This window comes from Panicum hallii, chromosome 2 (genome assembly GCF_002211085.1).
Source record: "Panicum hallii strain FIL2 chromosome 2, PHallii_v3.1, whole genome shotgun sequence".
In the NCBI taxonomy this organism is placed as follows: Eukaryota; Viridiplantae; Streptophyta; class Magnoliopsida; order Poales; family Poaceae; genus Panicum; species Panicum hallii.
This window is the reverse complement of record NC_038043.1, coordinates 57,106,215-57,125,447: the sequence shown is the minus strand read 5'-3', so window position 1 is coordinate 57,125,447 and position 19,233 is coordinate 57,106,215. Positions and strand designations below refer to the sequence as shown.

At 50.0% G+C, this 19,233-nt stretch overlaps 4 protein-coding genes across 7 annotated transcripts; all 4 read right to left on the bottom strand.

Moving 5' to 3' along the window:
- Positions 1 to 223: 223 nt before the first annotated feature.
- On the bottom strand, positions 224 to 8,656 carry LOC112880313 (mediator of RNA polymerase II transcription subunit 33A-like). Its single transcript, XM_025944865.1, has 12 exons — positions 8,421 to 8,656; positions 8,214 to 8,327; positions 7,203 to 7,556; positions 6,290 to 6,606; positions 6,036 to 6,127; positions 5,626 to 5,953; positions 5,130 to 5,337; positions 4,606 to 4,720; positions 3,614 to 3,787; positions 2,217 to 2,892; positions 1,897 to 2,103; positions 224 to 1,766 (listed from the first exon to the last, which is right to left on the bottom strand). The coding sequence occupies exons 1-12, from the start codon at positions 8,654 to 8,656 to the stop codon at positions 676 to 678; spliced, it is 3,912 nt and encodes a 1,303-aa protein (XP_025800650.1). The 3' UTR covers positions 224 to 675.
- A 1,459-nt stretch (positions 8,657 to 10,115) lies between these two features.
- Positions 10,116 to 11,152, bottom strand: LOC112882582 (probable calcium-binding protein CML32). Its single transcript, XM_025947663.1, has one exon. It carries the CDS (start codon positions 11,099 to 11,101, stop codon positions 10,511 to 10,513), a length of 591 nt encoding a protein of 196 aa, XP_025803448.1. The 5' UTR covers positions 11,102 to 11,152; the 3' UTR covers positions 10,116 to 10,510.
- Positions 11,153 to 12,518: 1,366 nt separating this feature from the next.
- On the bottom strand, positions 12,519 to 16,495 carry LOC112881945 (cytochrome P450 714B1-like). Of its 2 annotated transcripts, none has more exons than XM_025946879.1 (3): positions 16,073 to 16,495; positions 13,246 to 14,087; positions 12,519 to 13,134 (listed from the first exon to the last, which is right to left on the bottom strand). In XM_025946879.1, exons 1-3 carry the CDS (start codon positions 16,362 to 16,364, stop codon positions 12,703 to 12,705), a joined length of 1,566 nt encoding a protein of 521 aa, XP_025802664.1. In that variant the 5' UTR covers positions 16,365 to 16,495; the 3' UTR covers positions 12,519 to 12,702. The 2 variants fall into 2 exon arrangements, with proteins under 2 accessions (XP_025802664.1, XP_025802665.1); XM_025946880.1 differs by lacking the exon at positions 16,073 to 16,495 and adding an exon at positions 14,159 to 14,414.
- Positions 16,496 to 16,779: 284 nt separating this feature from the next.
- LOC112881946 (acid phosphatase 1-like) lies at positions 16,780 to 18,229 on the bottom strand. Of its 3 annotated transcripts, none has more exons than XR_003226559.1 (4): positions 17,707 to 18,229; positions 17,414 to 17,620; positions 17,171 to 17,304; positions 16,904 to 17,039 (listed from the first exon to the last, which is right to left on the bottom strand). XR_003226559.1 is itself a non-coding variant. In XM_025946882.1 (4 exons), the coding sequence occupies exons 1-3, from the start codon at positions 18,108 to 18,110 to the stop codon at positions 17,283 to 17,285; spliced, it is 633 nt and encodes a 210-aa protein (XP_025802667.1). In that variant the 5' UTR covers positions 18,111 to 18,229; the 3' UTR covers positions 16,933 to 17,039; positions 17,267 to 17,282. The 3 variants fall into 3 exon arrangements, 2 of the variants coding, with proteins under 2 accessions (XP_025802666.1, XP_025802667.1); XM_025946882.1 differs by having other exon boundaries at positions 16,933 to 17,039; positions 17,267 to 17,304; XM_025946881.1 differs by lacking the exon at positions 17,171 to 17,304 and having other exon boundaries at positions 16,780 to 17,039.
- Positions 18,230 to 19,233: the final 1,004 nt, after the last annotated feature.

The window sequence follows — 19,233 nt, the reverse complement described above, 5'->3', positions numbered from 1 at the left end:
CCAGGCAGTGGAGCCTAGTGGGCCGTGTAGCCCGTTAGGATTTGGGCCTTGATAGCAGGGTTCCTTCACCGCCGCCGTTTCGCACTAAGCATCGTGCCTATGATTACCAATATAGCTGATGCTTTCATTCGTACTTAAGATCAATAGTGCAGAGCATGCGTACTTAAGATCAGTAGTGAAGAATGAAATCGACATAGATTTCAAGGGAAAAGACACTCGTAAGTCAGGGTCAGCTCGGCATCAATTTCATCAAATTTAGGTGTTAGATGGTTTAAGTACACATTATTATGTGGTCCCATGTCAACACAGAGAAGCAACACGATGACTTGCAAATTGCAACAACTTCAGCACTTCACTCCCAACTGCCAGTGATGCTTTAGACTTCGAGAGGGGGCAGAACTAAAAAAAATACAGATGTTCAGTAGAATTTCCCATATGTTACATGTTAGGGCTTAAGTTAATGCAGTCCCTAGTAGGTTGCATGCTCTTCGTTATTGGAGATTCCCGTAAACCCTGATGGGCTCGCCATACATGAAAAAAGTTCAGCCATCCTGATGGGAATTCTGGAACTAAACCTCATATCACTAACCTCAAAAGGCTCAAACCCTCAACTCCAGCAACGAAGGCTATGTCATTGTTACTAGGTGGGGGGGGCAAAATGTCCAAACTGCAGGATCACAACATCGTCTCGACTACAACAGAGATTGCCTGCGGTCCCCCTCGCTCAAGAAGAGACAGAGCAAGGTCATGTTCACGCCAACTCCGAAGCCCAGCTGCTATCTTCTTTAGCGTGTCCAGTTTTATGTCACGCAACCATGATGGAACAAACTTCACCACCAGGAACACAAAGCGTGACACATATGCTTTCCAGGTACCCGGGTCGCAGCCCAGGAGAATGTGTCCATCCAATACACCAGCTATGAAATCCATGTGTGTTCCCACCACTCGTGGCCTCCTTGAGAGGAAAGACAATTTCATGACAGGAGAAGTCCTATCCGCACCCCAAAGCAGGCTGCCACAGAAGAAAAGCATGTTGGCCATGGCATAACCTTGGAGTGTGCTAGAAACTGGCCCAGGGTCTTTCAAACTCTGTTCTCTGGCTGATAGCAGCAGTGTTGGCAATGTTTCCTCATACAACACCTGGACCACAAGTGGTCCACCTGCAATGCATAGGAGCCCCCCACCAAGCATCGCGACCTGGTGAGCCATGGAGGCTGCACAAGATAATGATGTCCGCCCTGACTTCAACTGCGGAGGCCCGTTAAAAGACCATCCATTTGCAAGTTTGTGGGACCACTCAATCACTTGCTTGAGGATCACTTCACTGACAAAGTAAGTGTCGTGGAATGTTTGACATGTTCTCAGGTAGATGAAACCAGGTGCCATCGGGAGCCTAAGACCTTGATTCGTGATCGAGTCCCCAAGTAAAGCCCCGACTCCACGATTTGCAGTTATGTCAGAACCACTGGATGATGACTGCAGAAAGGACGAAAAGCAACTTTGGACAAGTTGCGCAACTGCATCTTTGTCTCTGCCAAATGGAGAACGCAAACAAGAGAGGACGATGAAGTCATGCCATCTTCGCACTTTCTGTGTCCATAATGCCCCAATAATGGGCATGCTCGGCCAGGAACTCCCCCCTGCACAGTTCTCTAATGCTTGTCCAATGACTCCTTGAATGTACTCCAAACTCCTATCTAGCTTAAATGTAATTGTCAAGCTGACAAGCACAGCCATCGGTAAAGGAAGCATTGGCGGCACACCACCTGAAAGGATATAGTTTACACTTTACATGACAACACAAGTGGAACAAAGATATTAAAATGTCACAATACTTATGAGCTAAGGCAATTAAGTTGATTAAGTTGATGTGCAAGAATCGAATGCAGATCATACGTGGATAGCAGCTGTGAATCTGAACACCAGCAGATGCAAGAATTTCCTTTATTTCAGCTTCAATGGAATGAAGAGAAGCACCAGGGCTAGGCCATTCAATTCCATTCATTGGGACAGTTTTCCAGATTCCTCGTGTAATTTCTGCTGAGAAGTAGCTAACAATCGCAGCAAGAGAAGCAGGCAAAAAGTCCACTAGATCCCTTAGGCCTGCAGTATGGTGGCACATTATTAGCAAACATAAAATGAGATTAAGAAACTACCCCCATAAGGTATGGGGGTCATTGTAATGCATTAAGATGGAAAAAACAAATATTACTCACTTGTAGTCAAGTCTCGGCTGGAAAGTCTCTCATGAGCACATGCTGTAAGAACAGCTTCAAGGACAAAAGGAACAGCTTCTAAAAATTCCCATGCAGGAACTGCAGGCCTTTGGAAAGAATCATCTGATGCATTTACAGAGGAACCACTGACACTACTACTAGAAGTGGATGAAAGATTACCAGATGATACCCCACCTTTATTCATTTTTCGGCAAATCATACTCAAAATTTTGTTTGCAACTTGATGGACGGGGTTTTTGTTGCAAAGACCAGAAAGGGTAGATGCTATGCAAGCTTGGTTCTGGAAATACCAAGCCCTTAACTTGGGAAAAGAATCAATATAAACCGGTTGAGCAGGGACCTCGTTGACTGAGCCCATATCGTTGTAAGAATCCCTACTAGGGGCAGATGAATTTGAGAAGTCAATGCGGTTATTGCGCATCAACAACAGATAGTCCAGAGTAAGTTCCAGTCTTACTGAGCCTCCACGACCAGCAAGACAGTACTCTTGAGGAGGCTTATAAAACTTCCACAAGCGAAGGAGACAAAGAAATGCACAAGAGAAGACTGAATAAACAGATGTTTCACCAAGGATGGTGGACTTGTGGTTAGGTGGGGGTGCTATTGACCCAAACGCTTCACATAGTGGCATCAAAGCTGCAGCAACATCAGGGACCTGTATCAAATAAGGATTTTCTTAAATTCAGGATAGAAAACAGTGAATTCATGTTAATAAATACGTAAAGCTGAAGGTAGCATTAATATAAATTGTACGGCATAAAAATGGTAATAATCTTGTGCCTATTTCATGAAATGCTTGCATTCGTAACATGGTGATATTAGAACACACATAGCACTAGTACTTCATTTTCCACAGCAGGGCCAACCTCTAGTACTTCATTTTCCGCAGCAAGGCCAACCACTAGTACTTCATGCAGGATAGTTCTAAAAAGATACCTAAATAGTTCCAAAGGCACACAAAACTACACACCTATATTGATTGATGAGCCTAGGGCCGTCATCAAATGTTAGTGAAGCAAGGGATAGCTGATTAGCTGTTATGACCAAATACAGTGCCAACAACTAATACTAATCAACATGATAGGCTAACAAGGGCATGCAAAACTACAGTAGAGGTACTTTAAACTGTTGCTGTACAGAGAGTAATTGTATAGGGATACAAATCTATTGGCATTCTGATTAATGATGTCCTTGATGGAAATGAAAAAAAAAATAAGAAGCCTTTTTTTCCAGAAAGAAAAACGAAGCATGTGTCTAGCGGTGAGGATCTGTTCTGAATAGAAATAAGCAAAAACATTTGCGTAGTTTAATAACCCTATAACAGATTGCACAGACAAATAAAAAGCACAAGCAAGTTATAGTGCATTTTTCCTTACCATTCCATACAACGAAAGAATATGGATGGCATCACCATAAGAAACACCGAGTAAGATTTCATTTAATGTAGACATCTGAGCAAGGTAGTGGTTCATGCTCCCAGGTGTTGAGGTTGAGGAATCTGAGGGCAAAGAAGCTGATAATAGCTTGACCACCATACCAACCACATGTTCCTGACAGGATATGTAAAATTTAAAGAATACTTATAGAAACAGAAAAGTTCCTGGGAAAAATCTGAGCAACAAGACTATGCAGCATAACCACAAATGGAAAAAATGGCATAGAACATGGTAAAAAGTTGTGCAGTAGAAGAATTCGTTTGCAGAGATTTTGTAATATGTGTGCTTGTATGTTTCCCTATAGGCTTACCTAACTAGTTGTGTCTCCAAAATTTTGCAAGCGACCATATGCTAACATGTCCTACACCCCTACACTTCTAAAGATTTTTGGGACTATTCTCATGTGCATTGATTAACAGATAATGGTGAAGGTAAACTTTCACCTACGCTATCAGCCCAAGATTCGACTTTCCCTAAGTCCCATCTAAAAACAGTACAAAGTAAATATTGCAAGCGCCCTTTTATGAGTATGTAGAAGTCAAATGCACTACTGCATTGTCTGATTGATTCACCTAAAAAAATACTCCCTCTGTTTGAAATTACAAGGCTTATTTTCTTTCATTAGTACAAGCCTTTGACATACAATTACTCCATTGATACATAATTTTTGTGATGCAAAATTGATGTCATTAGATTCGTATTAAAAAAATACATGGTATAATTATAATTTTGTATCTCATAAATGAAATATTAATAGAGTCATTGTCAGTCAAAGCTTTGTACTAACAAAACAAAGTACGCCTTAGGAGTAATGAACTTTGTTACAGAAGAGACAAATATTTCAGGCAGTTACAAAAATTTATTTGGCATGGCAATGCGAACAGTATGCGAGCTCTTCGCATGATATGGTGTACAAGTGTAAATCAAAGTACCTGAATGTTCCAGCCACGGACAAGTGATGCGCCGCAAAGAATCTTGGCAGCAGCTGTTTTTTCTTCTTCTGAACCATTTGCTGCTATATTGTATAATTTGTCCAATTCCCCAACACTGAAGAAACAAAAAGATTCCAAATCAAGGCAGGAACATCGTGGTGCCAGCAGTAGAGAGGGAAAAACACATATCAAGCAGACTCAAATTAAAATATGGACAATCAGCCAATCAGGGTAACTAATTTAAATTGCATGCTCTCTGGATGCATCTACTTTTACTCCCATTTTCTCTATACTGCACTACAGCAAATGATGTAATATAACAAACTAAAGTAGTAAACTATTTGTTCAAAAGATGTCTTTAAGAACAAACTGCCAAAATCATGACTGGCCATTAGAGTGTGAAACGGCCCAGTTGGGCCTTTTTTTTTTCCTTCTAATAACTGGCAGTTCTCCTGCCGGTTCGAGGAAAAGAAATGACTGGCAATTAGAATTTCTAAACCAATTGTGAATATAAATTTACACACCTTGAAGCAGGGGTAGCGACCAGAGCATCAATAAATGGACCAGAAAGTGGAGCCCCTTTAATAAAGTTTAACCACGGCGATTCTTGGGGTAAAGTTGTATCTTTCAAAGGCCCAGATGATACAACATAACCAGGCCATAAGTAAGCAGATGTATCAATCAAATTTCTCGAGATACAGGCCTCAATAATAAGATGGAGCATATTCCCAACTGAAAACAATAGATGGTAAGTAAAAACAAGGATGAAATAATGAGGGGTTAAAAATAAATATATCTCCTATGAATAAGAGAATACTGGAAATAAGGGCTTAGATGTTCCGGGAATAGCTAGCAAGCAATATGATAGCAGAAATCTGCTATCACGGGGACCCAACTAGTGGAGGCCAATAAGAAATGAAGAAACCAAGCGCTTATGTGTGATTCTCGCAGTGTGATCTCTGCTTTCTTTCAAATATGATAACTACTAGTTACTTAGTAGAATATGAAGAGTATAAGTACCAGCTTTCGTCGAAGAGTCAGTCTGGGCCACCATGCTAGAGTTAACAACCCCAGCATTATAATTGGCCTTGAATATTGCCGCTTTCGAGGCTGCAGCATTAGCTGCATTCACCACTGATGAAGGTGGCACAAGAAGTCCTGAATACTGGATCAGATCCTGGAGAGAAGATATGAGCCCTTGTCTTCGTGGAAGAATTTTGCTTCCTTCAGCTCCGAACATATCACTTTCTTCTTTAAGAATTGCAGCAACCGATAGTGGCATAAGAGCTAACAACATGCATAACCTCGCATCTAGATGAGGAATTGGTCCTTCAAGAGGTTCTCTAGCCTAGTTACAACATTTGCAAGTGAGAAATCCACATGGAAGTAAATATGTATAATTGATCATTATCATAAAAAGGTCTATTCACCCGCTGTACGAGACGAAGGGCGGAAATCCAAAGAGCTTTAAATGTTTCCTGCCAGCTTGCCTCATTAAGTACTTGCAGTGTCTTCGTCATTTCTGTATGAGAGATAGGAGAATCAGGATATTAGGGGGGAAAAAAGGACCATATCACTCTTGCAAGAAAACTGGTAGCAGTGCCTGAATATTTTGATTGCAAACTCATGGATCATTTTTACTCACATAGTTGAACCAACATATAAAATGATAGTCAGGGGGTACCTTTTAAAACCTCAATAGCTGATATACCACTTAGATGCTTCCCGTCAATTGCATTTTCCACATAAATATCAAATATTATCCAGCAGGCAGCCCTCCCAGCTCCAGTAACTTGGCCCAGTAGAGAGCCACCAGATCTCATATTACCAAGAACATCCACAATATGCTTGTTATTTGGTTGATAGTTTGCATTGCAGACTCTCCGAATATCTGTTAACAAGTCATTAATTTTGTGTCCAGAAGGCAGTAGAGTCTCCAAGGCCACCTTGTGAGCTTCAATAGAACTCAACCTCTGGCTTAGAGAACTGAACTTTTCAGGCCTAACCTAGAAAAGTATCCTCATTAGCACATTTGTAAGGCTGATTATTAGCTAAATAGAAGGTACAAAACCACAGCAGCACAGGTCAGCAGCAGAATTGAAGAAGAGGCTAGGATCTGTCCTCTGGCAGCATGCCAAGGCCAAATCACTAGGGGGGTTGTTGAGTTATTAGTTTCATGGCTCTCCATTGCCAAGTTGTTTTTGTTTCTCAGTATAGTCCACACTTATTTGTAAGCGTTCTAGTGAACGCCTCAGCAGTTCACGCTACTCAATTCCTATCTAATACAAAGATACGCAGTTCTCCTGCGTGCTCCCCCCCCCCCCCCCCCAAAAAAAAAAAGGAAAGTACAAACCAGCATAAATGTATGTTCTGAAAGTTTTTGTGCAAGATCATGGCAATAAGGATGGAACTATGGAAGGTTAGGTAACAAATCCTACAGTTAATATGGCTCACTGAGAAGTTGATAGCTATTTAAATTCAGCCTAAGTTGCAACCAGCCTAAGTTAAAAGTTATCAATAGGGTAATACATAGACAGAACTCACAGACCTTTCTATCATACATAGAACAAATGAGAAAGGGTTAGGAGAAACTATACATGTTCAGGAATATCAAGCGCAGAAATGATTGAATCTTTCTATCAGCAACCATCATATGCAGCACATCCAAGGTCATGACAGTGTTCTTCCGGCGTAACTGTTCGCGATGCTCATTTTGGTTCTCCGTAGAGACCATTTTGACATCTAAGTCCATAGGCTGTGGCCCTTCAATGGCATATACACTCTCTTGCCCCTCTGCCATACCAGATGGAAAGCCACAGTCCTCAAGTATGCTATCAATCAGTTTGGTGACAACTGCCAACACAAACATAATGACAACATGCCCAAATTCTGTTCCACAATATCCATAAATCTTTGATAGTTGCAAAGCATCAGCAGTGGACTTCGTTATCCTGGGAAGTACAGTAACCGCACATGAGCAACAGACAGTAGTGTACAAGTCACTGCGTAGTATTAGCAGGCTGATTAATAGAAACTATGACTGTACTGAAAAGACGAAATTAGAAAACATGAAGAGAAGAAACGCAATAAAAAAGGTTAATATGGGGGGACAAAACCTACAATCATATAATATACCTAAGATTCATGGCATTACAGAACGCATTAGGCTGCTATCCACATCTGAGCAAAAATTTTGATGTAAGTAGAAAACAAGAATTAGAAGGTCTAGCGCAGGTTTTAAACCTCATATGTTGTATACTTCAACTTAACTGTACATTTTTATTCAAAAATTATACATGCATCTCAATTGATTTGAGAGTATAGCTGAAAAATCAAAAATCTGAAAGAAAACAAGAGTATGTGTTCCAGAAGTGCTGATGCTGAGTATGCAATGCAAGGTTCAAACATTCATCTTGCCAAGAAGTAAGAACCACGGGCGGTAGCTTTTGTGAGTAACACAGAATCTATAAACTATTTTGCACAATGAAGACCTAAATGGGGGGATACAATTTACACTGCAAAAAGTTAGCCATACTAAATACAGTGTCATAGTAGTGCTAAGACTAGCCCTCGTCTAGTGCTAGCACATTTCGTAGCTGAAGTCTTACTTGTCACGATTAGGCCCGGCCACCATAAACAGCGAAGAGGACGTGACGTTACACTTCATGAGCTCCAGGTAGAGCCGATACGCCTCAGGCTGCGCTCGCCGCTGCGGGAGCACCCTGCAACCAAACCGCGGCGCAGTCACTCACGAAGCAGTCGAACGAGCACCAATTCGATTTCGATTCGCGCAGGAACGGGAATCGTGGAGGTACCTGGGGGTGAGGAGCGCGAGCACATGGAGCGGGCAGAGGAGGCGGGAGGCCATGGCCTGGCCGACGAGCTTCCAGAGCGAGGGCGAGTTGTGCGCGAAGCAGAGGTTGGAGACGAGAATCCCCGCCAGGTCCGCGCTGGGGATCCCCGCGCCCTCCCCAGCGACGACGCGGGCCAGCTCCACCGCCCGCAGCAGTGGCGGGTCCCCGCGCGCCTCCGACGCCTTCACGGCCGCCATGACCCTCCTCTCCAGATCGGCGGGGCCGGCGGGGACCAGCCCCGCCGCATCCGCCGCCGCCGCCGCCGCCGCCGCCGCCACGATGGCGTCCTCGCCGAGGGTTTGGGTTTGGATTTTGCGAGCGGGCGTCCCGGATAAAACTTTTCTTTTCCTTGTTCGCCCTCTTCTGCGTCAAGAGGAGCTCGCGAATCGCGACATTGGGTTCGTGTGAAAAGAGGGGAGGGAGTTAAGAGGCGGAGAGGAGAGCGCGGGAGAGATCTGGACCGTCGGATCCTGGCCCGTCGCCGTCGGCCGCGATCGTGGGAGACCGGTTGACCAGCTCATCCGCGGCGGTCCCTGCCAGGTGGGGGCAGCGATCAGGACGTGGTCGGAAACGCGATCAGGACAGGGCACAAAAGCACAATGATTTGATTAGCATGCTTGCTATAAAAGTATCTCCAACAGATTACCCGTTCTTCTTCTTAATACTAAAAAAATATAAAATATAAAAGATTGATGTTTTGGTGATTGAAATTACTCCAATATATTACCAAATCAATCCCCAGTATCTAAAAAAATTTCAATCACTGGAACACATCTCCCTCCACCCTAAATATTTATCCTTCTACCCTATTTTTGTTGATCGGATGTTGGCAACCTGCTGCAATAACTATTACCAAAAATATAAAATATAAAAGTAGCTAGTTATCAGTAATGGAGAGTATGTATTTTAGGTGTGAGATGCTTTTAAGTTCGGCCAGCTGGTAATCCTCTGCTTGATTTGCTCCTCCTCACTAAACCGTTTCAGAAGATGAGACCCGTGCTCCAGATTAGCCAGTCGCCTAGTCCGGTACAGGCCAATATGAAGCAACGTCCCATCTCCCTCTAGAAGACACGCTTCGCAGATTGTAAGCTATGGGGTCTGGGGCATCGGTCATAGAGCACGCAGTCGAATTGTAAGCTCGGCCGGTTAACACGTAGAGTTACTTGTAGCTCCCCGTGAATCCATGATAAGGACGTCGTGCGTGATCGGAAGTCCACGTCATGAACTACGTCGGCACACGCCATGTTCGCTTGCACCACAAGATCGGCAGAGCGTTGACTTACTAGCAAAAAAAAGTTCGCTGCGAAATGGAACAGCAAATTCCTTTACCACTTACCCTGGCAGAACCACCACTTTGGTCCGTAAAGCGGGAAGCCCAAGTACAGATTCAGCCCGGGCTGCCTCCTCGTCCACGGCCTTTGAGAAAAAAAAGCCTACCAACACAGCACATTGGCCCAGAAAACTGGCCGTTTCTCCTTCAAACAAAAGAAAGGAGCCCATGCCATGGAGCGTTAATGTTCTTAATCTGAACAGTGCAACATTGAACTGCATTTGCGCGGTAATTCATTTCGTATCGGCCATGAATTTGGCAGGCAGAAAATTCAGCAGCCCATGCCATGGAGCGTCAACCCAAGACACTAATTTGGATAGGGCGAGTTTGATACATTTTTATCACTGGCAGTGTCAGAGACTGAAACTTAGCAATGTCATGATGGCATGGTTATGGAGGAGAGGACACTCGCATCACCACTAGATCAGCGAAGGGCATCGGAGCACCAGCACACAACTACTAGCCAATTACAATTAGAAGCGCATCGCATCAGGGGCGGCGCACAAGATCCGGCCCTGCCTGCGGTGCATTCTGACGCGCGCGCAGCCAACTACAGTAGATAAGATTCGTACGTACTGTCTCCAAGAAATGATTAAGGACGACCCTGAAAACGTACTTACTTAGGAAACCTACCCTGTCCGTCCGGCTTCGGGTACCTGCCCTGGGTGATGGCGATCGTTGATGGATGAACATGCATGTACTTAACTTGATCGATCATCGATCAGGCGCCCCAGACGGTGATCCCCTGCATCATGCCCTTGAACTCGCTGAAGTCGACGCGGCCGTCGCGGTCGCGGTCGACGTTGCAGATCATCTCCTTGACGTTTGCCATGCTGCTGGCCTCGGGGACTCCCAGCTTCTTGAGCACCTCCTGCAGCTCCGCGGCCGAGATGAACCCGTCGCCGTCGACGTCGAACACCTTGAACGCCTCCCGCATCTCCTCCTCGTCGTCCGCGCCCTTACCGCCGTCCGCGGCGTCGTCCTGGTCCGCGAGCGCGCCGAAGAAGGCGTCGCCGAGCGCGCGGTGGAGCGCGTCGAAGTCCCCGAAGCGCAGCCCCGCGGCGCCCTCGGGCACGTAGGCGCCGACGGTGGCGGCGAGGCTGGCGCGGTCGGCGTCCAGGCCCAGCGCGTCCAGCGCCTGCGCCAGCTCGTCCACGGTGATCTCGCCGTCGCCGTTGCGGTCGAAGAGGTCGAAGACGCGGCGCAGGCGCACCGCGTTGAGGCTGCCGTTGCGGAGCCGGAACGACGCCGACGGCGTGCCCTTGGCCAGCGTCGGCTTCACCGCCACCACGCTCTGGTTCGTGTCCGCCATGGGCGATTTTTCTTTTGGGGGTGTGTCAGATAGAATCACTGGTTTAATTAATTTCGGGACGACGCGCGACGCGGAGAGCGCGAGGAGAGCTCTGGCTGTTTATAGCAGGGCAGGGATTGCATGCATGCCGCCGTACCTTGTCTCTCTCTTTGGCGATGGGACGAGCGCGTCCGGGGGACGCGGAGCAAATTGGCGAGCAGCACAGCGGCTTGCTCGTCTTTCGTCTGATCGATCGTCTCTCTCGTCCGTGCCGGGAAATTGATCGCCTACCAAACCATGCATTATTCCGTTTCCATGCACGCGGATAGTCGACATGGGAGGCGACGCGCCAGTACAATCGACCCTGAGTCTCTCCGAGTTTCTACTGCGGCCGCTAGCCGTTAGGTAAGGATGCGTCTTTCAATCATGGTCATGGCATCTCTCTGCTATGATCACAGCACATCCAGGTCATGCCACATATCTGCATCCAGCAGCAGCAGCAGTAAGTGTTCACGACATCTGCACGCGGAGATGCCTCGGTTGCGAGCAAAAGTGTCGCTTTCATCATTGCCGGACACCAGGCAATTTCGATCGCAGCACAAGTGTCGCTGTCCTTGAGGAATCTCCGCCGAACAGCAACCGGGACGAGTCTGTAATTGCTGCGTCGCCTTTTCCTCGAGGTCGTCGCCCTGCCTCTGTTCAGTTTGGCCGGTCGCCTGTCGCCTGTCGGATAGGAGACCTTTTTTCAGATCAGATCTTATAAAATGCTTTGAAACGGGGACGTCTGTGGCATAATGGACGTAGTATTTAGTTAGGCGACCTGGCCAGCCTTCAGCATGAGGTTGCGTTACGCTGAGCTCCAAGTTTAGTTCAGGTCTCGACGTTTCGGTATCAAAGCAAAGCATTTCTCTTCAGAATTTCAGGAGAGAACGAAGGCATTGCCTTGCTTTTTAGGCTTTAGCTCTTATTCTCTCGAGCTACGCCAAACTTTGTGCCTTCCTGCTTGGATGGATATAGCGACGGATTAAGTAGTCCTTCGGGGTACTTGTTGGCGAATTAAATCCCGACTTGTCTGCAGAATCATCTATATATCACAAGACCAATAAGAAAATTATTGCAGCTAGCTTCGTATTAGCAGCATGGCGTCTGCATGCAGGTGATGAGCCTTGATTGTTTAGCTCACGTCGCTGTCGGAATAAGCATGCTTTGTACTATCTAGACTCCAGAACATCCCATGACAACCGCACGGCCTTCACCTAATCCCGGCTCATCCGCAACATTTATGCCTGTCCGTACTTACAGGTAGCACACTGGACAAAACAAAAGGTGCTGATTCAGAAGCCAGAATATGCTGCTATCAGCCTGGACATGCCCAGCTAGGGCAGCTTTGTGGCCTGCGCTTGCGTACGCCACGTTGATTGTGATCTAAGACTGAATGGGAGACACTGAAAATCTCCTACTAGCACGCTCTGACACCAATCCATATTTGTACAGGAGTACACAGTGCAGTGTGAATACTTGGGCCGACACTTCCGTTTCAACAATAAGGCCCAAAGTTGAAGAAACGAGCGAGGCCCAGCCCATCATACATACCGCGTCGAGCCGACCAGCGGCATCACCAGCTAGAACCCAGGCTCGATGCTCCTGAGCACGAGCCGCACGCCGTGCTCCGGCTCCACGATGAGCCTGAGCGCCGGCGAGTGCACGTAGGCCGGTGACAGGCTCAGCTCAAACCTGGAGAGCACGAGCGCCAGCAGGACCTTGAGCTCGGCCATCGCGAAGCCCTGCCCGAGGCAGGTGCGCGCGCCGGCGCCGAAGGGGAGGTACGCGTGCGGCGGCGGCTGCGCCCGCGCGCCCCCGAAGCGCTCCGGATCGAACTCCCGCGCGTCGGCGCCCCAGAGCGCCGGGTCCAGGTGCACCGTCGAGACCGGCACGTAGATGTTCACGCCTGCCGGCACGCGCACGCCGCCGAGGGTGACGCCGCGGAGCGCCTGCCGCGACACCACCGAGCCGGCCGGGTACAGCCGCAGCGTCTCCTGGATCACCATCGCCAGCTGCAAGACCCATCGGCGGTCAAACACACACGGTCACGGTCAGACGGGGGCTCCCACCATGTACGGTGCGTGCATGCTGCTGTGAATTAGCTGACGTGTACTCCGACCGACCTTCTTCATCTTCTGCAGGGACGTGAAGTCCGGCGCGCCGGCGCACGCCTGCCGCACCTCGTCGCGCACCCGGCCCTGCCACTCCGGGTGCAGCGCCAGGAGCATCATGCACCAGGCGGCGGTCACCGCCGTGGTCTCGTACCCGGCGAAGTAGATGTTCTTGCAGTTGTCCACGATGAAGTCCTCGGCCGCCACGGTGCCGCCGCCGCCGGAGCTCGCCGCGCTGCGGAGCATGGCGTTCAGCAGGTTCTTGTCGTCGTCCGCGCTCTCCTTCACGACGTCCAGTACCAGCCTGCGCACCTGCCGGTTGAGCCTCCACGCCGCCCGGTTGGTCCTCGTGGGGAGGAAACTGAGGCCGCTCATCTCGGCCAGGAGGTTGGGCTTGGACACCGTCTTCTGCAGCTCCCTGGTCATCGCAAAGATCTCCTTCCCTTTGACGTAGCTGCTCCCGAAGCACGTCCTGGAGATCACGTCGGCGGAGTAGGCCCTGATGTCGTCGTCGATCCTGAGCTCCAAGCAGCAGCAGCCGCCGCCGCCTCCATTATTGCTGATCCTATCCTCCCACGCCCCCACCAGTGCCGTCGCCGAGCCGACCATGAGGTCCACCATGCCCCTGACCTTGTCGGGGAAGAACTCGGGCGCGATGAGCCTCCGCTGGTAGGCCCAGGCCTCGCCGCTGGACTTGAGGATGCCGTCGCCGAAGAGCGGGCGGTGCGTGACCTTCATGTAGGAGCTCTTGCCGAGGTCCAACTGCGAGACGCAGAGGCCGATGTCCCGGACCACGTCCGCCCGGCTGGCGTGCAGGAACACCATGTTCCCGATCGAGTAGGTGAAGATCGGGCCTGCAGCAATCATCTATCGTCAGATCGATCGATCGAACAATTAAATTAAATTATTCACGAAATTAACCTACACTTGGCTAGATCATGATCGCTAGTATGAATCTATGACAGGGCTGGATTGGTTCTTGGCGTGTTGTGCGTTTGATGTGACTGTGCTGACGGAGAGACAGATGCCGGAATTTGGTCGCGTGGCGGATTGGGGAAAGGCATGGCAGTGCAGCAGGTGCAGGCCAGCCACCACAAGTGCCGAGCGATCCTCCCCCACTGATGACTGATGGACGCATGCTTGATTTGATGCGTGTGGGCATCCGCAAGTACCGAAACTTTTGGCAATGCGACAAAAGGAGAGCAGAGCAGAGCGAGGAAGATCAATTCAAAGGCGCCGCGCGGCGCTGCAATCCCTGCCCCACTTTCCGCGGGATGGCGACGAGGACCAAAGGCAGCAGCGCCTTGTCGCTTGTGGATCACCGAGTGGATGAGATCAAATCGTTCTGGTCAGGTGAACCGGCAATGATCGGGACAGATTCTGACAGGCAGCCGCGTTCGTGTGTCGTGCAGCCACGGGTGTTCGATCCCCTGCAGCTGGGTCACCGGCAGGCACTGGAACAGTAGGAGGAGCTGTTCGCCTGGGTGAGTGAAGCCTCTCGAGTCATCGTCAACGATCGATGACGGTCTCTTGCGCAGGGTACTGTATTTATTTATCTATCATCATTGATTCAGGGCCTGTTTAGATCGGCAGTGGGTAAACGTAAAAATTTTTTCAAAGAAATCTTATCAACTTAAAGTACTAAATGAAGTCTATTTATAAAATTTTTTGCATGGATGGGTTGCAAATCGCGAGACGAATCTAATGATGCTAATTAATCCATGATTAAGCAATAATTAGCGGATGGTTACTGTAGCATCACATCACTGTTGCAAACATGGATTAAGTAGGCTCATTAGATTCGTCTCGCGATTTACAGCCCATCCATGCAAAATTTTTGTAAATAGACTTCATTTAGTACTTCAAATTAGCAAGATTCCTTTAGCATTTTTGCGTTTACGGTTTTTTTTCGTTTTTGCGCCGGGAAGCCTCGTTTCAACGGAATCCTGAAAAGAGCCAGCCGCACCGCACGCACTTGCTTGGCGATGTATCTGTCAGATCCCAGAAGCTTTGTCCGACCTATAACCGAGGGAATGAACAGCTCAGCACGTTATCCTATCATCTGCTCCATACAATTAATTATACTTGGATCTCTCACCGAAAAGAACGATCAGAGATCAGATTCTCTGTTGGTGGCAGAGAAAGCCAAACAATTATTTATTTTTGGCCTTCTTGCAGGCACCCACCGTTCAAACGCTACTCCAATCAGGTGGTAGAAGAGATCAAGAGGGGATATATGCATGGGAATCGGACTAATTTAATTGATCGGCCTAGCGATGCTGTTCGCGCATTAGCAGTTGAATATCTTGTTTTAGGGAGGCGCACGCTGGCTGCTCAATTATTGTTTCGCTGCTTTTTGGACCAGATAGTCATTCGCGCCAAGCATATGGAGGACCTACCTCTCTCTCTAGCTAGCATAGCAGGAATAGTCCCACCGCTGTTGGATTACTGCTTTCGTTTCTCGGTTGTGTACGTTCATGGAGATCAGGTTTTGCTATTCCTATTTCCTACACAGGCAGCAAGTCGTCGTCGTCGTCTTCTTCTTCTTGCTGTTTCTTGAAAAGGCATGCGAGTTCTTCATTTGAATCGATAATGTCGCCATGCATCCTAGTCACTGCTACTTGTCCAGAATGAATCAAATCTACGAAGGCGGCACGCAAGATCGACCGAAACCCCTAGGCAAACGACCGTCACTACTTTCCTTGTAACCGGCTCACTCGATGGCATTAAGCAGCCGAGATCAACCCTAATAATTAACTGGAGTACGACATGCATGGGGGAGACTAATGCAATGACGAGCGAGGTGCATAGTAGGTAGGTAGCGATGGGCGATGCGTACCGTACTCCTTCCTCCACCTCTCGTAGTGGGGGAACAAGGCCGGGCGGTAGTCGTGCACGATGCCGCCGCGATGAGCCGGCGCCGCTGCACGCTCGGCCTCGGCCGCGGCCCGCCTCATCTCGTCGCGGTTGCCGTAGGGGAAGGAGGGGCGCGGCCCGGCGATGCCCTGCCCCCGCAGCGCGGCGCGCACCCGCTCCGGCGCCACCCACAGGACGTGGTACAGGTACAGCGCCAGGGCGCACGCCCCCACGCAGCACAAGCCCGCCGCCGCCATCGACGCCTCCACCTCCATCTCCGATCCTTGCGCGTAACGGGCGCTGCAGTAACGTGTGTAGTACGTGGTGGATGGATGGATGCGCAAGGAATGGAGACCGATCTGTGTCTGTCAGGGTGCGGGCAGACGGCAACCGCCGGAGACCGATAGATATACTAGGTGCGTGTGGGGGGAAAGAGAAGGAATTGAAGGGATGATGGGTGAATCATGGAACGGCTAGCCGCTTTCCCTTCCATCAGCCGATCAAATCAAGTCCTTGGCACGAGTTGAGTTGCCCATGGTGCCATGGCTAGCGGATGGCAACGTGCACGTACACATGTTCGTCGGCCGCCAGCTCGCTCGCCACCGGTAATTAAATAAACCACCCATACGCCTTTCCTGACGACGACGTACCACACTGTACCGGAAGCTGCCAGTTTTTTGTCTGCATGTATACGATCTGCAAACGCACCCGGCTCTCTGCAAGTCTGAATCCTGAACTGCCAATATAATTGCAGCTACAGCCCCTACAGGGGTCATGGGACGAAGTACATGGGGTTGGGCACTTTGAAGACGCGGTCGCCGACGCAGCCCCCCTGCAGGTCGCTCCACTGGTCGCCCACGTTGCCGCGGAGCCGGTAACCCTCCGCCGCAAGCTGCCGCCGCACCGCCGACTTGAACGCCACCGAGGTCTGCCCGCGGTACCCCGTGCCCCTGCAACCAGCATGCATCAGGCACGCTAATCAGAGAAAGCCGTAGTGGTTCATGCCTGCCCGTGCGAGGTGCGTGGTTGATTGGCCTACACGCGCGTTGGATTGGTTATTTTATTTTGCCGTAAGAAATACCGGATGTGCCGTGCAGGTGTGTATTGGGCTGGACATGGTCGTTATAGCCTGAAAAATAGTTCGGGCTTTTGGTGGGCCGGCCCAACTATGTATTACTTTTGAAGCGGCCCAACTACTCGTATCTTTCTTTTTTCCTGAAAAAACCACGCGGTCAGGTCAGCTGTGTCAACTCGTTGGAGGTAGGACCCCGGATGCTCATCACCAAAGAGAAGCGGAGAACAGAATAGGGAACGGAGCACCAACCTCATGATGAGCCGGTCGTAGCCCGAGAATCCTGCCGCGGCCAGATTGGCGGCGGTGCTGGAGCCCAGGGTCTCCTCATCCCTCCCCGTCACAAGGAAGACTCTGAACCCTCTGCCTTTCAGCGTCTGGAACAGCCACTGCATGGCAGGTATCCCCGGGCAGACCCCTCTGCTCGCCCACATCTTGAACGCCACCGGATCATACGCCCTGCGGTGCAGGATCATCGTCAGACATTCAGACATGCACATCGATCCATGGCATGCATGGCGCTTGAGCTCAGACTCGATCGGTACCCGAACTGCTTGGCCTGGTAGTATGGCTGGTTGGACAGGCAGGTGTCGTCGACGTCCAACACCCAGGCGTCGAGGCCGTCGGCGGCGGGCGCGCTGATCTGGGCGGCGTAGGCGGCGGCCTGGTCCGCGACGCTGCCCACGTCCCGGTAGTACTGGCCCCAGGCCATGTAGCCCCGGACGTAGCCGACGCAGGGCGCCGGCACCGTGCGCCACCCCTTGGCGTTGTTGGCCTCCACCATCACGCGCCAGCTGAGGCAGTAGGGGTCGTCGCCCCCGCCCACCGGCGGCCACGGCCAGAACCACGGCGGCGTCCCCTCGGCAGCAGCCTCCAGCCGCGCACAGTGCAGCAGCCACGGCAGGAAGAAGGCGACGAGCGCGCGGTGAGCCGACACCGAGCGCGCCATTGGATCGGACCGAGAGCTTATTGCTGGAACTAACTGATACGATTGCTGATCAAGTAGTTAATCTACTAAAAAAATAAAAGGAGTGCGCGCGCGCGCCACCGGTGGGCTGATGCTCCTCCCTGATGGTGAGCGCAAAGCAGCGGCAAGCGATGCATGGATTTTATAGCATTGGTCGACAAGGCAGCAAACCTTAGCCGACAGTGTCCGGTGGTGCAAAAGCAGGGGTAGCTACGACGTACGTGCTATATGAGCTAGCTGATGGCGTTGGCTTTTGGCTTAGCTAGGTGCAGTGAATCCACCTCGAGTGGCCGGCATGCGCCGCCGCTGTCTGGGTTGGTGCGGCTCTTGACCAGCTGCTTCCTCATTCGATTCGTTCTGCGGGCGAACATTATTTCCGAACTGTGACGACGACGCCATGTCAGTGGCACGATCGAGTACGTCGTCGTACTAAACATAGTAATTTGACGACCGCCGAAAGAAGCATGCCTTGCCACCAGAAAGAAGCATACCAGAGAGTCATCATTCGCCTTGCTGGGAGCCAGTAAGCAGCCGAGGACAAACGGCCACCCTGTGCTGAGGTCAAACGGCCGGCCGGCAGAGAATAATAATTAAATTGAAACACGAACAGCGTCGGCCACTCGGCATTCTAGCCGCCAATTGCTCCACGAAGAAGAAGATACGCACGCGCGGCGCGGTGCATGCTGTCACCCGATCGAATCCCAAAAGGGATGCTAGGGCCGTAGGGGCGGCGGCGGAGGGGACGACACGACATAGGACCGAGTCAGCTAGCACATCTCTGCGGCGAACGGAGGAATTTTTCAGAAAGGAAGGGGGGCACTGCACAGTACTGCTGCCGCCAGGATACGGACGCACGTGCACAGGGTGCCTAGGTGCTAGGTTCGGATGTCCCAAGGACCAGCTAGCTGAAGCTGAGGATGGCCGCCCGCCCAAACAAAATGAGCACGAGGGAGGGAGGAAGAAGAGCCAGCCGAGAGCGGAGGAAAAGGCATTATTGGTGGATATGGGCTTTCGTGATTGGGCTACTGGGGAGTAAGCTAGGCCCTGGCGTTTTGTCAGGTTGGGCCGTGTGCAGGAGTGGAGGAGGAGGAGGAGGACTACTTGT